General features: G+C 42.8%; 1 protein-coding gene across 1 annotated transcript in view; it reads right to left on the reverse strand.

Annotated features, from left to right (window-relative positions):
* Positions 1-16,253, reverse strand: part of LOC146344778 (collagen alpha-6(VI) chain-like) — an 81,995-nt gene that overhangs the window by 8,758 nt on the left and 56,984 nt on the right. Inside the window, exons 20-28 of the mRNA XM_084859815.1 lie at positions 15,173-15,235; positions 13,543-13,605; positions 11,556-11,618; positions 11,214-11,264; positions 7,172-7,234; positions 3,870-3,932; positions 1,617-1,652; positions 1,474-1,510; positions 567-578 (exon numbers count right to left, since the gene is read on the reverse strand). Coding sequence (XP_084715941.1) covers positions 567-578; positions 1,474-1,510; positions 1,617-1,652; positions 3,870-3,932; positions 7,172-7,234; positions 11,214-11,264; positions 11,556-11,618; positions 13,543-13,605; positions 15,173-15,235 — 451 coding nt within the window. The remainder of the gene's footprint in view (positions 1-566; positions 579-1,473; positions 1,511-1,616; positions 1,653-3,869; positions 3,933-7,171; positions 7,235-11,213; positions 11,265-11,555; positions 11,619-13,542; positions 13,606-15,172; positions 15,236-16,253) is intronic.

Genomic DNA, 16,253 nt, shown 5'->3' on the forward strand with positions numbered 1-16,253 from the left:
AAATAAAAAAAATAAAATGACCTAATTTAATCAAAGGCAAGTACTATAAGCCTGACTAAACAACTAAGGGTACAATCCTATGGATGTCTGAGGAATGCTGGGAGTTGTAGGACTTCTTCTGTCTAAACATGCATAGAATTGTGCCCTAAATAACCAGACTTAAAGCAGTTGAACATTGAACTAATGGAAGAATTCATCTCAGCATACTTGTCTTTGCCCTGCCTGGATGCAAAAACAGGCAAGAAAGGGCATGATCAAGCCAAAGGGCAGCACTTTTAACCCCAGTGTGATCTCACTATCTAAATAACGTCTCATACAGACTTGTCCCCATGCCACTCCACATGATTCCTTCATGGAGCAGCTGCTCCAGGGAAGCAGTGGGTTGTATCCAATGTTAGTCTAACGCAAGTCCCATTCGTTCAATAGGTCTACTCTTAGTAGGACTTACATTGAATACAACCCAGTATCATGAAGCCCACACAGGCATAAAGTAGCACTCGGCCACCTTGTCAGATATCTGAGCACATCTGGATATCTAAGTCGCGTAATATTAAATGAATACTCACCTTTGTAACAAGCTGAACAAAAGAGAGAAAATAATATAGCATTATTATGCAGCCAACATTCAAGTGTCTATTGCGCATATATCACCACTGTGATTTCTTTGCTGATTTACTTTACAGCAGTGAATTGGTGCCTGTGTCACTGGGGAGTGCGGTTTTGAATGCACAGGGCATCCACAGCCAGAGAGAGCAAATGACACTGTGAGAATTGTGTTTCTTTGCATACCCCCCGCACCAACTTGTTGCAGTCCAAGTCACCCAGTTCCAAGTTGCACTGAGTGCTTCAGAAAGCATACAAATGACTGGATCCCATGCAACTTTTTTCTTTCTTTCATGGGGGTGATTTGGAATTATTCCTACAGGTGAATACAGATGGTACACATTAAAAGGTAAAGGTGTCCCCAACCAGTCGTGTCCGACTCTAGGGTGCGGTGCTCATCCCTGTTTCTAAGCCGAAGAGCCAGCGCTGTCCGAAGACGCTTCCGTGGTCATGTGGCCGGCATGACTGAACACCAAGGTGCACGGAACGCTGTTACCTTTCCCGCCGAGGCGGTACCTATTTATCTACTTGCAATTTCTTGCTTTCAAACTGCTATTGGAATTAACACAGTGTTTTCAGGAACAGTCTAAGTGCACATGCCAGCTTCTATCCTGTTCATAGGATTTTCCTCAACGAAGTTATCTGGTTTTCCTTTCCAAAACTACTGTTTCAGTGTGCTTTCATCTACAAAGGCCTTCAGAGATAGAAAAAATAATAAATAATACGTCCTTAATCTTAACATCTAGAGGTACTTTCAGATGTATCATATCAGAAGCCCAGGCAGTGATCTGCCCATGACAAATAGAGTGATGATTCCCGCTTCATGCATAAGTGACTGTGTAAGCACAGAACTATTATTGCAGTACTTACAGCTGTGCGCCTGAACATAAGCAATGAGCTCACATGGCTGTGGAAGGAGAAAAGCAAAACAAGCAGAATCAAGTAATGAGTGATATGATAAATGTTATAGAGGATTTTTCTGTACGTATAAGGCTAATGTTTTAAATACATACTGAAAAGGAAGCCACACCCTTTGCTCCTTTAACACCCTGAAAGAAGGAAAGCACAGATTATCTTTGAATAAATCACCAAGTAATGGCTTCTCATGGATAGCCACAATTGATAAAGTAGTTGAAAGGGAAGGTGAGAACACTGTAGCAGAATATGATCATTTATTTATTTTGTTTATTTATTTACAATATTTATATACTGCTTCACATCAAAGATTTTGGAGCTGTAAACAACAAGATAAAAGAATAAAACCCCATAATTAAAACAGTTAAAAACATTTTAAAAGAACAGATTCTGAATTTAATAAACCGCAGCTGGTCACTCAGGGAAGGCCTCTCGAAATAGTGATGTCTTCAGGAGGTGCCAAAACCAACACAACATTGGCACCTGTCTGACCTCCAAAGGCAGGGAATTCCACAGGAAGGGGGCCACCACGCAGAAGGCTCTTTTCCTGGTGGACTCTAACCAGGCCATAGGTCCATGTGGAACCACCAGGCACAAGCCCTCTGACGACCTCAGTGACCGGGCAGGTTGGTAAAGAGAAGAAGGTGCTCTCTCGGGTATCCTGGTCCCTGCAAATAGTTTAGGGCTTTGTATACTAGTACTAATACCTTAAACCTGGCCTGGGAATAAATAGGCAGCCCATGCAGTTCCCTCAACAAAGGAGTTACAAGCTGAAAAGGGGCAGCTCCTGACAACAGCTGAGCTGCTGCATTGTGCACTAGCTCCAGCTTCTGGACCAGCCTCAAGGGCAGCTCCATAAAGAGTGCATTTTAATAATCCAATCATCCAATATAGCCATTTGTTCTGTTGCTTTATTATGTTATGTCTTAGAATTATGAGGCAATCAATTTGGGGATTATAAATTCAACATATTTTAAAGCCAAGCAACTATGTTAAACCAACATAGAACAGATACACCCCGTGTTTAAATTGTCATTTGTAACTGTTCTATGAACACCTGGATCAGAGGGCTCCTGGAACTTACGTAATTGCAAGGCCAAAAAGTGTTCAGGACACATGCAAGACACTGGCAACCCCAACAGCGTAATGAAATTTTTAATCACCACAGCACAACTTGCTTGTATAGTACATGGTCATAAGCACAAACCACAATACAGTAAGAGTCTGAAATGTACTAGCTATGCATGAAGACATCCATGTAAACTGAGGACTAACATGTAGCTACCTAGCGCCTACATAGTGTCTATCTCTACTGCCACCTTGCTGTCAAGGGCTCCTTGGAGGGCTCTCTCAGTCTAATCCAGTAGCTAAGTCCAGACACTGACAAAGGGATTCCTTTCAAAGCTTTATTCTTCTTTTACAACTTAACAACTATACCGTTTGCAACTAGATCTGAGCAGCACAGTACCTATGCCCTAAGTTGGAACAGTTGGTCCCCGTTTGAAAGGGAATTACTGGCAGACCCCTGAACTTAAGGACTAGGGAGAGTCCCTCCCCTTTTCCCTTGGAGCCTCTGGGCACAGCCGTTGTTTGTGCGCCAACCTGGCACTTCGCCTCCTTTCCGCGCCCTCCATCTGGCGCCGCTCTCTGCGTCGGCGTCGCGCATCCACCAAGTCTGCTATCTGTGCTCGGTCACTCCCTGGACTGCTAACTAAACTAGGAATGCTGGTGGGAGGAATCTCGGTCAGCTGTGGGCCCTGGGAAAGAGGAGCGCGCTCCTCTCCCAGGAGCGACTGCTCTTCCTCAGAATCAGAACTACTCTGGGATTCTATGGGCTCAGTGTCCACCCTGACACTTGCTGCACACTTATGTGAATTCAATCTGCATCTTTGAGCTGCAACCAATACACTAGGTGCAGCTAGGAAACTGGCTTAAACTCAATCCACAGCAAACCCTTCCATAAAAGAAGTCACATTACAGCTTCAGTTAGAAGCATAGCAAGATGTGTTCAAAGAAGCATAAAGAAGTGCATGTACGGATATAAATCTTGTGTTTATAAAATTTAAATTGTCATACACAGCCTCTTGGCAAGTCATTGATTTCTAATTAAAAAGTAATCTACAAAACAAACAAGCAAAACTCATCCTAAGAGATAGTCCAATTAATCCAGCATAACCCAATACATACAGGAAAGGAATATGTACATTAGCTATGTTGAAATGGAAAGGAGAAAAGGATGCAAAGTGCTGAGTTTGCTGTTATTATTGCACCTTGCACTTATTGCACTTTCACAAGATGGAGCTTTCCATGCAAACAAGGTTGTGCAAAGCACATGTGATAGATGCACATACCCTACGTCCTGGAGGACCATGGTCTCCTGATATCCCCTTCAGGCCGGTGGCACCTGCTGCACCCTAAAAACAATTACATTGGGAGGTCCCCATTAAACTAACATACTTTTAGACACACATTTGGCACTACAGAAAAGGTGAACGATGCTAATGGTAAGATACAGGATAGCCAGCAAGCGATCTGGGATTGCTAGTTCTAATACTGTTAACAGGTACTGCATGAACATTTGAAAAATTATCTTAATTCTGATTTTGTATGGCTAGCATCTAAAGAACAGTCCAACATAATTCCATATGCCCAAGGGGAATTTGGACTTGTTTCTCTCCAAGTGTAGCATCTCTCCATGACCCCAGTCCACTATTTGGCAAGCTACTTTTGAAACTGAGGGGAAATTAAAATTAGATTGTAATTTTTGTAACATTAGATTGTAACATGATGTGAGGGTCAGCCATTCAAAGACAAGGCATCAAAGATTCCACTGAATATGTGAAAGCTGTTGGGTATGTCTAACGCAGTCTTTTGGATCTTAGCCTACATTTGTTTAAAAGATTTTTATAACGCACTCCAGCTGAGCTTCCTTGATATTATTTTTACATAAACACAGTTGGAATTTATTAGTATTATTATTTTCATGATTTCTATAGCACTTTAAAGTTGAAAAGGTGTTTTACAATCTTATCTCATTCATGACTATCACAGCCTGATCCACAACATGGTGGAGGCAAAATACTTCAGTTAAGCATAGCTAGTGATGAGGGAACACGGGAGTTGCAGGCCAAAATGTCCGGTGGGCCACAAGTTGCCCACCCCTGGTTTAAGCTAATAATGTCAAATTTAAGTCCTAGTTCCATTACTTCTATAGCTTTTTTTTACAAGGAGGGGGAACAGCGATATTTCCCTCTGATACAATTCTTATTTTTAGTAGTAAATATATTGCCCTGAACCTCCCTCTCTCTTTTTTAACCATTTCATTCACAGGCAGCAACAATGGCAAGGGGGGGGGAATTTTGACCATTTTCAGGTGGCTGAAAGTTCAGGGGCAGGACAGTGGCAGGACAGTGGCAATAGGGCCTTCATGTGGCCAGAAGCTGGTGGTTGCCAGTTTTCCACAGAATCCCCCTAGGAACTACTGCACTATGCAATGATGTAGAATCATTTCCAGAAACATACTGTGAGGGAAATGGCCTCTGCCATAAAACCGGGCTTGAAGACTACAAATTTCATAGGCCCCACATTGTATCATGCTGTTAGCCAGGGTAATGGAGGAGAGGAACAGAGGGAGGGGTGGAGAGAACAAATAAAGCCTCCTTTTTTTCCCTTTCCTGTTGCCATTGCCGTTCCTGAGCTACCATGTTGAGAGGAGGGAAGGGAAGTGGGTGGCTCAGATGAGCAGGAAGAACAGTAGAGGCAGCCCGAGGGACTTCCTCTGCTGCTTGGATTTTTATCAAGGGCTTTTTGATCAGGGTTTTCTTCTTCTGAGGTGGATTTACAGGTCCTTCAAACTCAGTTCTGAGCCTGGCTCAGGAGAACGTTGCTGGCACTATTAGCTATAGCAATAGTGATTCTAACAGCACATCTTCAAACAGTAAGAGAACCACAAAATGATCATTAGTCAAAAAAGAAGTAAAAGTACAGAATCAGGCCTACATCCCCATTAAGCCATCAAGGACATGTTCACCCATATATTCTTGTTTAAGTATGTGCAATCCAAACTATATGCAATGCAAAAATAGCCACCTTTTGAACATACTTTGGGTCATTATTCATTGGTAAAAGGTCAATTTTTTAATTTTAATTTTTTGCCTATGAGATCAGCGCTCTTGCCTTAAGAACAAATCACTGAGGAATCAGTTCCATACTCCATTTGTTACTGGGCAACAGAACAAACGGTGAGGTAACTCTTCAGTGTCACCAGTGCTGCAAACACAATGCCACGTATTGTAAGCTGTTTTTCAGACTTTGTGACCTAAGACAGCAGATGGCATTAGTTGAAATCTAAGTAATGAGAAGTTTTTCTCACGGGAAATGTACACACACACACACACACACACACACCAGTTCTCTAATCCAGTCTTCCCCAACCTGATGCCTTCCAGAAGTTTTAGACTACAACTCCCAGCATTCCTGATTGTTGGCCATGCTGGCTAGGGCTGATAGGAGCTGAAGTCCAAAATATCTGGAGTGCACCAGATCGGGGAAGGATGCTCTAGTCCAGGCTGATATTTCAACATAGAGTATAAGGGGTAATTTTGCTGAAATCGAAGACGATAATTTGCTCTGAATGAAAATATTTTAAATCTGTTTTTAAATTCAGCTTTGGCAGCCAACTTCCTGGCTCCTAAAAAAAGAATTTGCAGAAAACCTGGCCTGTTGAATCTTCTCTCCTATAATCAAGTGTCAACAGATGATTGCTAGAGTGTCTCTACCAGGCAACTTTGCATCTGGCATAGTAATAAGCTTCAGCCTATAGTTGAAAAAATAGAGTTGGATCCTCATCATCACTGGGAGACTGCCTATTTCTCTTATTTCCTAAGAAAAGCCAAGAGCATAAACACTTGAAATTGTTCTCATAAACTGGCATTTGATATTCCATGATGGCCCCAGATTTTCTCACGATATGAAACCGACACAGTTTTTACTATTATTAAACATAATATGTTCCTTAACAGTCCTCCAAGGACAGAGCTGGCCCTATCGTTAGCCAGGGTGAGGCAGTTACCTCAGGCAGCAGATGCTGGGAAAGAGCAGCAAGGTGTTGAAGGAGAGAGCTGTGTGCCTTGCAGCCTACTCTGTGCCCCCTAAGTTAGCCTGCTGCCTTCAAGTTCAGTGGAGAACATTGTCCCATCATTAGCGTGGAAGACAGACTCATCTGCCAGTCCAGTCAACTTTTGTACATGGAACGGGAAGGGGCACCATCTTGTCCGCCTCAGGCAGCAAAATGTCTTGGGCCGGCCCTGTCCAAAGAGCTCTAGGTGGTATGCATAAGTTTCCCCTATTTTATCCTCACAACAACCCAGTGAGGTAGTTTCGGTGGAGAGATAATGTTTGAGCCAATATTGCGTATTGAGTTTCATGGCTGAGTGGGGAGTTGAACCTATGCCTTTTGGTTCTAATACCAATACTTTGTTTACTACACAACACACACACTCATGTTATGAAGAAATTAAACCCAAATCCTTCATTATGTCTGAGTTGTGGATTGGATTGTAAGTGCTTAAGCAGTATGTTAAAAAAAAAATACAAATCCCTCTAAGATATAAAATTCACTTTGATATTAAGAAGGTATAAAGGTTTAGCTTACCCTTTGCCCACGGAACCCTTTTGGCCCACGCTCTCCTGGAATTCCAGTGTTGCCGACATCACCCTACGTTGAATAGATTAAAAGAACCAATAATTTAAGGGGGAGATGACTATTGGATGCGTCTATTTATTTTTTGAAATATTTATAGTCTGCCTTTTGTACCAAAGCAACCTAAGATGGCTAACAGCTGCCAAAAAAACCAAAATCAAATACTTATTAAAAACATTAAATCGAAAAGCAGACTGGCAAAAACAAAAACAGCCAGCAGCTTGAAATTATTGTCCCACTACATCAGCTCTGCAAAACTTAAATGCCATCTGAAATAAAAATAATCTTGACTATCTGCTGGAAGATCTGTAGAATAAGGACAGAACCCCGTCAAAATGGAAAACCCTGCCCAAATAGGTTTGCATAGGTTCATATGAGAGAAGGTGGCCCTTCTCTCATATGAAGAAGCTGGCACCAGGGCTTTGGGACCATTAAAATACTTTGAATTAAGCTTTGAAATGAAATTGGGGACTAATATAGCTTTTCAAGATTGATATCACTTGTGCCCTGCAGCCCACTCTGGCCTGAGAACCGCATTATACCAGCTATAGTTTCTGAGAACTCTTAAAAGGCCCCCTGTAGAGTGAATTTCTTTGTGGCAGTTCTGGGAACTCAAAGAAGTCCAGCAGGGCTGTTCAATGATTCAAGCATCCTTACACAATTTCTCACAATACGCCTATATAATAGACCACAGGGCAAAAATAATGATAAAAGGATGGAATGGAAGGATACACAGGGGGCTGATCGAGATCAAGACCATAAGGGGGGGCAAAGGGTTAAAGTCCCTATAGTCCCCCTGCAAGAGTCCCAGTCTAGATCAGGCCGCCTGTGACTGCTGTATATTTTTTAAAAAGCCATCCGCACAATTGCTAATTGCACATATGGCATCACTTCAAGTTTGGCCCTAAAGGGGGGGGGGGCTTTTTTCTCAGTAATTGCTGAGTAATTCTGAATCAGTCTGAGAAAGATTTGTCCATGAAGTGACCAGACATTTCAGGGAATAGGAGAGGGAAGGAGGAGATTTTGGTCTGCTGCTATGAGTCGAAGATATGCTGTGTAACCTTTAGCTCCAAGCCGAGTATTTTCCGAGACAAATGACTGGAGTATTGCAATATGTTTTCAAATTTGCAAAGGCATGGGGGGTGGGAGTGGAAATCTTAAGAATATCTGTATGCAATGAAAACACTGAAAATATTCTTCCCATAGTCTGTACATAAATATACAAATAATAAATGAAAGTGCCCCTTTAACACAAACATAGGGCCAATTTGCACTTTACTTTCTGTGTGTATTTATTTATTTCAAATACTTTTAGAGTACCTTTTACAGTAGAAAACACTCTCAAGTTGGCTCACAAAATAAAAACAATACAACAGTAATGAATAAAAGCCAATGACAATAATAAAACAGACATCTCAATCTAAAAATATTAAAACAAGAAACAATTGAAATCAAAACAGTTCCATGAAAAAAACAAACCACAATTCAGGAGAAGGCCAAGGAAAATTAATGAGTCTTGGGTTGGATACCCAAGTGCAAAATATACACCAAACACACACATTGTGAATCATGCATAATTTGAAATAGGTGTTTTGCTCTTCCACATGGAAATAGTGACTGGGCGGGAGGGGGGGATGGATTCTGCGCTTCTGTGTACACTGTGAGAATGTACGTGTGGCATTCACAAATGACATAGTGCGTATCTGTATTTTGTATTCAGTTATCCATATCCAGGCATATATAAGGCTCTAAACAATTGAAACTGGGTTACCTTAAGGATCACCTCACTCCTTATGTCCCTGCCCCATCTCTGCAATCATAAGAGTTGTGAGTAGGGATGCACTCACCCTGGCAGCCTCATTGAGCTTTGTGGCCACCATTGTTTGAAAAATAAAATTGCAATTGCAAAAATGTGCATGTTTGTGTATGCGCAAAAATGCACATTTTGCAAATGCACATATTGGTATATGCACGAAATGCTTATTTTTGCAAAATATGCATTTTTGCACATACGCAATTATGCACATTTGTAAAAATGCGCATTTTCGCACACACACAAATATGCACATTTTGTGATTGCCATTTTATTTTCCAAAAAATGGCGACCGCGGAACTCAACAAAGCCACTGGGGTGAGTGCAGGCTGCTCGCCGAGTGCAGAAGGGGCTCAAGCGTGGTCCAGCAAACAGGGCCAAGGGCTGGGCGGGTGCCCAGAGAACCTGGACAGGGCTGGATTCACACATCCCTAGTTGTGAGGCACTTTTGAGGGCGCCACATGCTCCAGAGATTTACCTCATGAGCACGTGCAGCAGAGGATTTAGTGTTGCAACCCCCATCCTCTGGAACGCTTTACCAACTGTCATTAGATGGGCCCCCACAGTTCTGACATTTAGATGTCTTCCTAAGACCCATGTCTTCACACAGGCTTTCCCTGAAGTGTGAACCAGCTAGCCATGGTCTGTAGCACACTGTAGAATGTGCAGTTTTATTGCTGATTGACATTTTTATTATTGTGGTGTTTTATTGTTATACTTATTACTGTTTTGATAATGTATTTTATGTTCACCACTTTGATACCTCTGGAGTGATACACAAAGAGGGAAATGTGAATCAGACCATAGTTTCTCCAGTCCAGCAAGGATGATCTGTGTCTATAAATAGTCTAAGGGTCTTTTTGGATTCAGCTCCACATGTACTGCAAAGGGCACCACCCCCAGCTGAGTCTGGAGGTTAGACGCAGGGAAGGGTTCCACAAGGAGAAAGTTGCTCAAGAATGGAAGACCTTTTGCATATCAGTCCTTAATAAAATAATTCATTGTATATCTCATCTGACCAGTACATTTAAGATGAAGAATGTTACATGATACCAGGAGTGGGGTCAAAAAGTAAACAAATAAAAAGGAAGGAGGAAGAGGAAAGTAAGGCACAGAAAACTGAAGCAAAAAGATGGAATTTCTCAAGGCTGCAGGGAAGCTAAATCAGTTGCAACGCAGCAGAACCCAGGGAAAGGTTCAAGCAGGACTTCACCATCTACATGCAAGTCGCAGGAATGGATGAAAAAGATCCTCAAAAGGGAGCCATTTTTCTGTGAATAGCAGGGCATGAAGAAGCAGACATGTTATTAATGAACTGCCAGCCAAACAACTACTCTTGTACCAAAAGGAGACTATTCAATTCATCTGCTGTCAGATTGCATTTCCACTCTTTTGCATACACAGTTACCCAGATCATTTGAACTCAGTGAAAACAGTGACGTGGAATTAGGGATGTGCAAACCTGCCCCTGTCTGGGTTCTCCAGGTGCCCGCCCAGCCCCTGCCCCTATTCACCGGCCCCCAGACTGTGCTCGAGGCCCCCCAAACTCGGTGAGCAGCCTGCATTCACCCCAGTGGCCTCGTCAAGCACCACGGTCGCCGTTTTTTGAAAAATAAAATGGAAATCGCAAATATGCACATTTGCAAATATGTGCATTTTTGCGATTGCCATTTTATTTTTCAAAAAATGGTGTCTACGGAGCTCGATGAGGCTGCTGGGGTGAGAGTGGCCTGCTCGCCAAGCATGGGCAGGGGGTGAGCTGGGGCAGGGGCTCAGTGAGCAGGGCTCGGGGCTGCAGGCAGCGGGGTCCACCGGATTCCCAAACAGAATTGGGCACCTGTACCATCCCTGTGTGTAATAGATATGCAGCCTCTTTTATTTTAATGTTTTGAAAGTACATTACCTTCTGTCCCATAATGCCAGGAAATCCTGTTTGCCCCTGTAACTCACAAATGAGAAAAACAAGATTGGATTTGCGTGTACATTTTTGAATGGCCCTGTTTGCTGCCAAATGAATAGGTACTGAACTATGACATTTGGTATTAGAAAGCAACACTTAAGCAGGATGATTTGTGTCCATACCTCTAAAATAAGCCATATTTATTTGCATTCATTCTAATGATCTGAAAGACTGCTGAAAAGGAGTTCAGATTTTCATGTAGGATTTCCTTTGACACTTACCTTTATTCCTTTACTACCTGGCCCACCATATCCAATAGCACCACCATCTCCCTAAAACAAAATTACATTTACATTAGGTTTCATTTTCATTTCCATTTACCCTTTTGGTACACAGTGTTCTTCAGTGTTTCCATTTTGTGTTAGCAACCACACATAAACCAAAGGTGTCTTTTGGCAAACCTACTTGAACAGAGGACAACAAAAGGTATTTCTCCTCATTTCCTTATAAGCTTTGCTTTTTATTTAGAACCATACAAAGAACAGATCAGCTACTCCTTCTACCTAGATAAAAATATTAACAAGATTAAAACTGCAATGTAAACAAGAGGATAAAATACAAACCCTCATTCCCCAGAGTCCAGGTGGTCCTTTCTCCCCCTTCACCCCAGGATTACCAGACTCTCCCTGTTAAATGAATATAAAATTTATACTAAAGTTGAGAGTAGTTCCAGTGTCATCAACAGTGCTGTGTAAATAACGACATATGAGCTCAAAACTGTGCCAATATGCTAAAAACTTGAAACAACACATATCAGCTTAATGTGAACGTAGTAAGAAATCAGATTTGTGGGATAAAACAAGTACCTTTTGGTTGTGAGAAGAGGAGCTATCATATTCCCAACCCCATCTCACACACATATGAATGAAAAGAGACCTTTCATACAAGACTGGGAAAAAATAGTTTGGTTATCTATGTGTCATTTGATGAATATATCTGGAAAATAACCTCTGATCAATTTCAGATCATGTCTATTGTATGGATGTAAAAGATTTCTTAGAAGACTGCTGAAGATGGGAGGGAGACTTAAATTGGAAGCTAGTTTTGAACAAACGCCTTTAAAATTGGGTGAACGTGGATGGGCAGAACTGAGATGTGTGGTGCTCTGATTTACTTCTGCATCTAGGTTGTCTACCTTATGTAAGCAAACCAATTTCTGTATTTAAACATAGCATGAGTTGACAGATGTGTATTGATAATTATTTGCAAAAGAAATATGGAGACACTTTATTGTTAGCTTTTTATTTGATTGAAAAATAGTTTTACTAAACTATTTTGATCATATTATTTTACAATTTAATTTTGTCCGGCTGTTCTTTTTCCATGCAAATTTCCATGCCATTAAGAACTATTATTATCCTTTGTTTCAAAAAAGAGAAAAGGTAAACATCTCAGTGCTAGCGTAGCTATGGCAAGTGACTAAACAAGGATGTCACAGTGGTCAAAAAAATCTGTTCCATCAAAGTTCATGAATAGTTTTTTTTCTTCTTCAAGTATTGGAATATGGTACTGTATCACAAAGACCAATGTTCTATCATTTCAGTTGTGTGTGCATGTGCGGTGGGGACAAATGGCAGAATCAATCAATTTCCAGTCTGTATCAGATTCACGGGTGTTCATCCGTAAATCTGTCCTGTCCTGTTTCATCTTTAATCTGTGATTTACAAAAAAAAAAAAATCTGCACCAACATTTGTATTTAAATACTATTTTGAACGTATTTTCTCACACAATATGCATTTCTAATGGTCTTTTCTAGCAAAGTTTGCATTTCACGGAGGGCTTCCCCTCAGTGCTTCAGCTGCCCTGCATTTATGGCTAGACAGCCGATTTCGGCTGTCTAGCCGTGGGACCTTGGAGCACGGGAAGCCGCAGCCGGATGACACATAAGATATGTCGTACCAGCATTTCTGACTTCCCCGCCCTGACATGCACCCCGGAATGACCCGTTTTTGCTGCTCTGCGCTCCTCTTCCGAGTGTGGAGCGTGGCGCTGTTCCGCGCTGCCTATGAGGCAGTGCAGGAGGGGATGGGGGTTAGTTCTCAGGGACCAAGCTTGGAGTAGGCTCCAAGGTTGGTTCCCAGGAAACTACCTATCCTATCGCCGTCTAGCCGCTGACTAGTGGCCATAGGATTATGCCCTAAATGTATTTTATCCCAAATACACATTTGGTACACAGTATTTTTGAGCTGAGACCTGCATTCCAGTTCCCACATCAGTCCAGGAGGTAAAATCAGGACAGTTGGCTTTGAAATGCAAGCCAAACAAAATCCTTAAGCATTCCTAGCTGAGCGGGGTCAAGATTCACTTGGATATATTTAAGATAACATTGCCCACCCCCCGCAGCAGCGCACTGTGATTTTCTTGTGATTATTTTTATAACCAAAGACAGAACAAAGAGGAGCGATTGCATTTGGTTTGAAACATGGTGAACCACCACTGCAATATTTCCCTGGCTGACCAAATGCCAGCCTGGTCATGTAATCTTTTACCTAACACATATTTTTTGAGAAGGCAAAGTAAAATGGAAGCTGCTAGGCTGTGAGATATACCTTATTCCCTTTGGTTCCCCAACTTCCAGGAATGCCTGTTGGACCTGCCACTCCAGGGTGACCCTAAAATAAAACAAGGAGATAAACAAAGCAATGCAATATTGTACACCTGGAATTGTTTTAGATTGAATATTAATTAGAAAATAACAATTTTCATAACGTTCCTCTTATAATGCACTGCAACATCTATGTTATAGTCATAAAACCTGCAAATGTAGTATTTTTCACTACTCCATGCTGGGAAAAGTTTCAATGGTTGAATTTTTGCATTTCCTGCAGATGTTAAAGGAACTGGGAGTAATAGGGAGAAACCAACCTTCCAAAGAGTATTCTGAAGTAACAATAGAGCAGCATAATATTCCGTCACTGGAAGAAACATATAGGATGGCACTGAATGTGTCAATTGAAAAGTATGGAAAACATTAGGACAGGGACCTAGGGGCAATCTACATTGCAACTTTAAACTGGTTTCAAACCGGTTTATCTAAAGGGATCCTGCAGTTTCATGACGGTACTGAGAATTCTTTGCTAGAGACCCCTGTCCCCTGCCCAAGCAGCCCCTCTTCCTAGAGCTACAATTCCCAGAATTCCTGTATTTGGTAGCCGTAATTGCTAAAAACAGGTTTGAAACCAGTTTAAAGTTGTGATGTAGATTGCCCCCTAGAGAGGCCTGCTCGCCCACCTGCCCACCAATGTAAGCGAAGTGCTTCTGTTTTCCTTCCAGTGTCAGTTCTTCATGCCTCATGGATCCTGCTCAGAAGGGCTCCTGATCTGAAAGGCCTTTGCAGGAGTGTGGGCAGGGCTGGCCCTACATTGCAGCCGGGTGATGTGACTGCTTCAGGCAGCATCTAAAGATGAAGGCAGGATTTGGTGCCTGAATGGGGCAACAAGCAGGGGCACCTCTTACACATAGCCAAAAAAATGAGGAAATGCATCACCCCCAAAAGGAGCAAAATAAGGCAGAGATTTGCATAAAATGTGTGTATGCTAATTTAGATGTATAGATGCAAATTTGGAAATGCTTACTATAATTTAAATATGGAATGCATCTCACCATACGGGGGAAGACTGGGACCTGGTGCCCATCAATGACGGGTCAGTTCACTGCCCCGGCTGTCCCTTCCTATGGTTCTTTATCTTTAAGGTGGACTTGGACTAGACAGCCCTTCAAATGGAGGACGGTCCTTTTCTCTGTAAAGCAACACACATGGCCACACCAGCAGCCAGATTTCTTAAAGCGTCGGCCCTGCCAGGAAGCTGCACTACCAGTTGGGCAGTACTTCAGGCAACAAAATGTCTTGGGCTGGCACCGGTGTGGGGGGCTGCTGTCGGAAGCAGGGGGAGAGGGATGAAAAAGTCACCACGGACTTACGGCATGTGGCCCTTTGGGTCTAGGTATATTGACTTGCTTTGTAGCTGTGAGCTGATTTAAGAGCAACATATGGCCCACCAGATGTTGTTGGTCTGCAATCCCCATCAGCCCTAGCCGGCACAGCCAATGGTGAGGGATAGTAGGAGCTGCAGTCCAACAACATCTGGAGGCCACACGTTGCCCACCTATGAAGGCCGCGAAGCAGAATAGAAATTCAGAGAAAAGGCATAAATGACATTTATGCTATATATTACATACTGGAAACCCCTTGCTTCCTTGATTTCCTTTCATTCCGTTCACTCCCTGAATTCCTCTTTCACCCTAGAAGCATATTTCACAAAACAGAAAACTGAGTTAAAATACGTAATGCATACACACAGAGTGCACATGCATTTCTCTTATTTTTATTTACTCTTTAAAACTATTTAGAGGGCAACCCTATGCATGTCTAGACAGAAGAAAGGCCTACAACTCCCAGCATGCCCCAGCCAGCAGCTCGCTGGGGGATGTTGGGAGTTGTAGGCCTTTCTTCTGTCTAGACATGCATAGGGTTGCACCTTTAGGCATGCAAAGTCCCTGGAAGCCAGAGTTTTGCCATCCCTGCCAGAGATGATGAATGGAAATGGATTAGCCCTACGATTAGGGATGTACGAAACTCACCTTTTCACGGAATCTTTCGCGGTGGGTGGGGGAGGCGCTCTGTCCCTCCCCCGGAATCCTCGATCGGGGGGAGGCGATCCGGTCCTCCCCCCAGGACCCTTGATGGCTGGCTCCGCTCCGCGGCCAGGCCGCAGAGCAGCCAGCCAGGGCCGTCTGCAGCCAGATTTCCGGCTGCGGACGGGCTGCTGCATACACAAATGGCAGCTGCCGTAGCGGCCACCATTTGCGTCCAGCCAGGCAGCCATGATAGGCTATGTAAGAATTTACATAGCCTATCATGGCTACCCCCCAAAAAAAACCAGTGTACGCAAATGGCGGCGGCTATGGCAGCCATCATTTACGTTCCCTATTTTTTGCCAATTTATCTTACGTAAATATTTACATAAGATAAAACAGCGAAAAAAAGGGGAACGCAAATAGCGTAGTGGGCGCTATTTGCGTTCCTTTATTTTTCACCGTTCTAGCCTACGTAAATATTTACGTAAGATAAATCAGCGAAAAATAGGGAATGCAAATGGCGGTCGCCGTAGCCGCCGCCATTTGCGTACGCTGGGTTTTTTTGGGGGGGTTAGCCATGATAGGCTACATAAATTCGTACGTAGCCTATCACGGCTGCAAGGACGGCAATAGCGGCGGCAGGAGACCACCGAATCCGTCGCCACCGAATCCGCCCCAGGTA

The sequence above is a fragment of the Heloderma suspectum genome, chromosome 5, assembly GCF_057233095.1.
Source record: "Heloderma suspectum isolate Gila_16-S chromosome 5, 16-S_ref, whole genome shotgun sequence".
Taxonomy (NCBI): Eukaryota; Metazoa; Chordata; class Lepidosauria; order Squamata; family Helodermatidae; genus Heloderma; species Heloderma suspectum.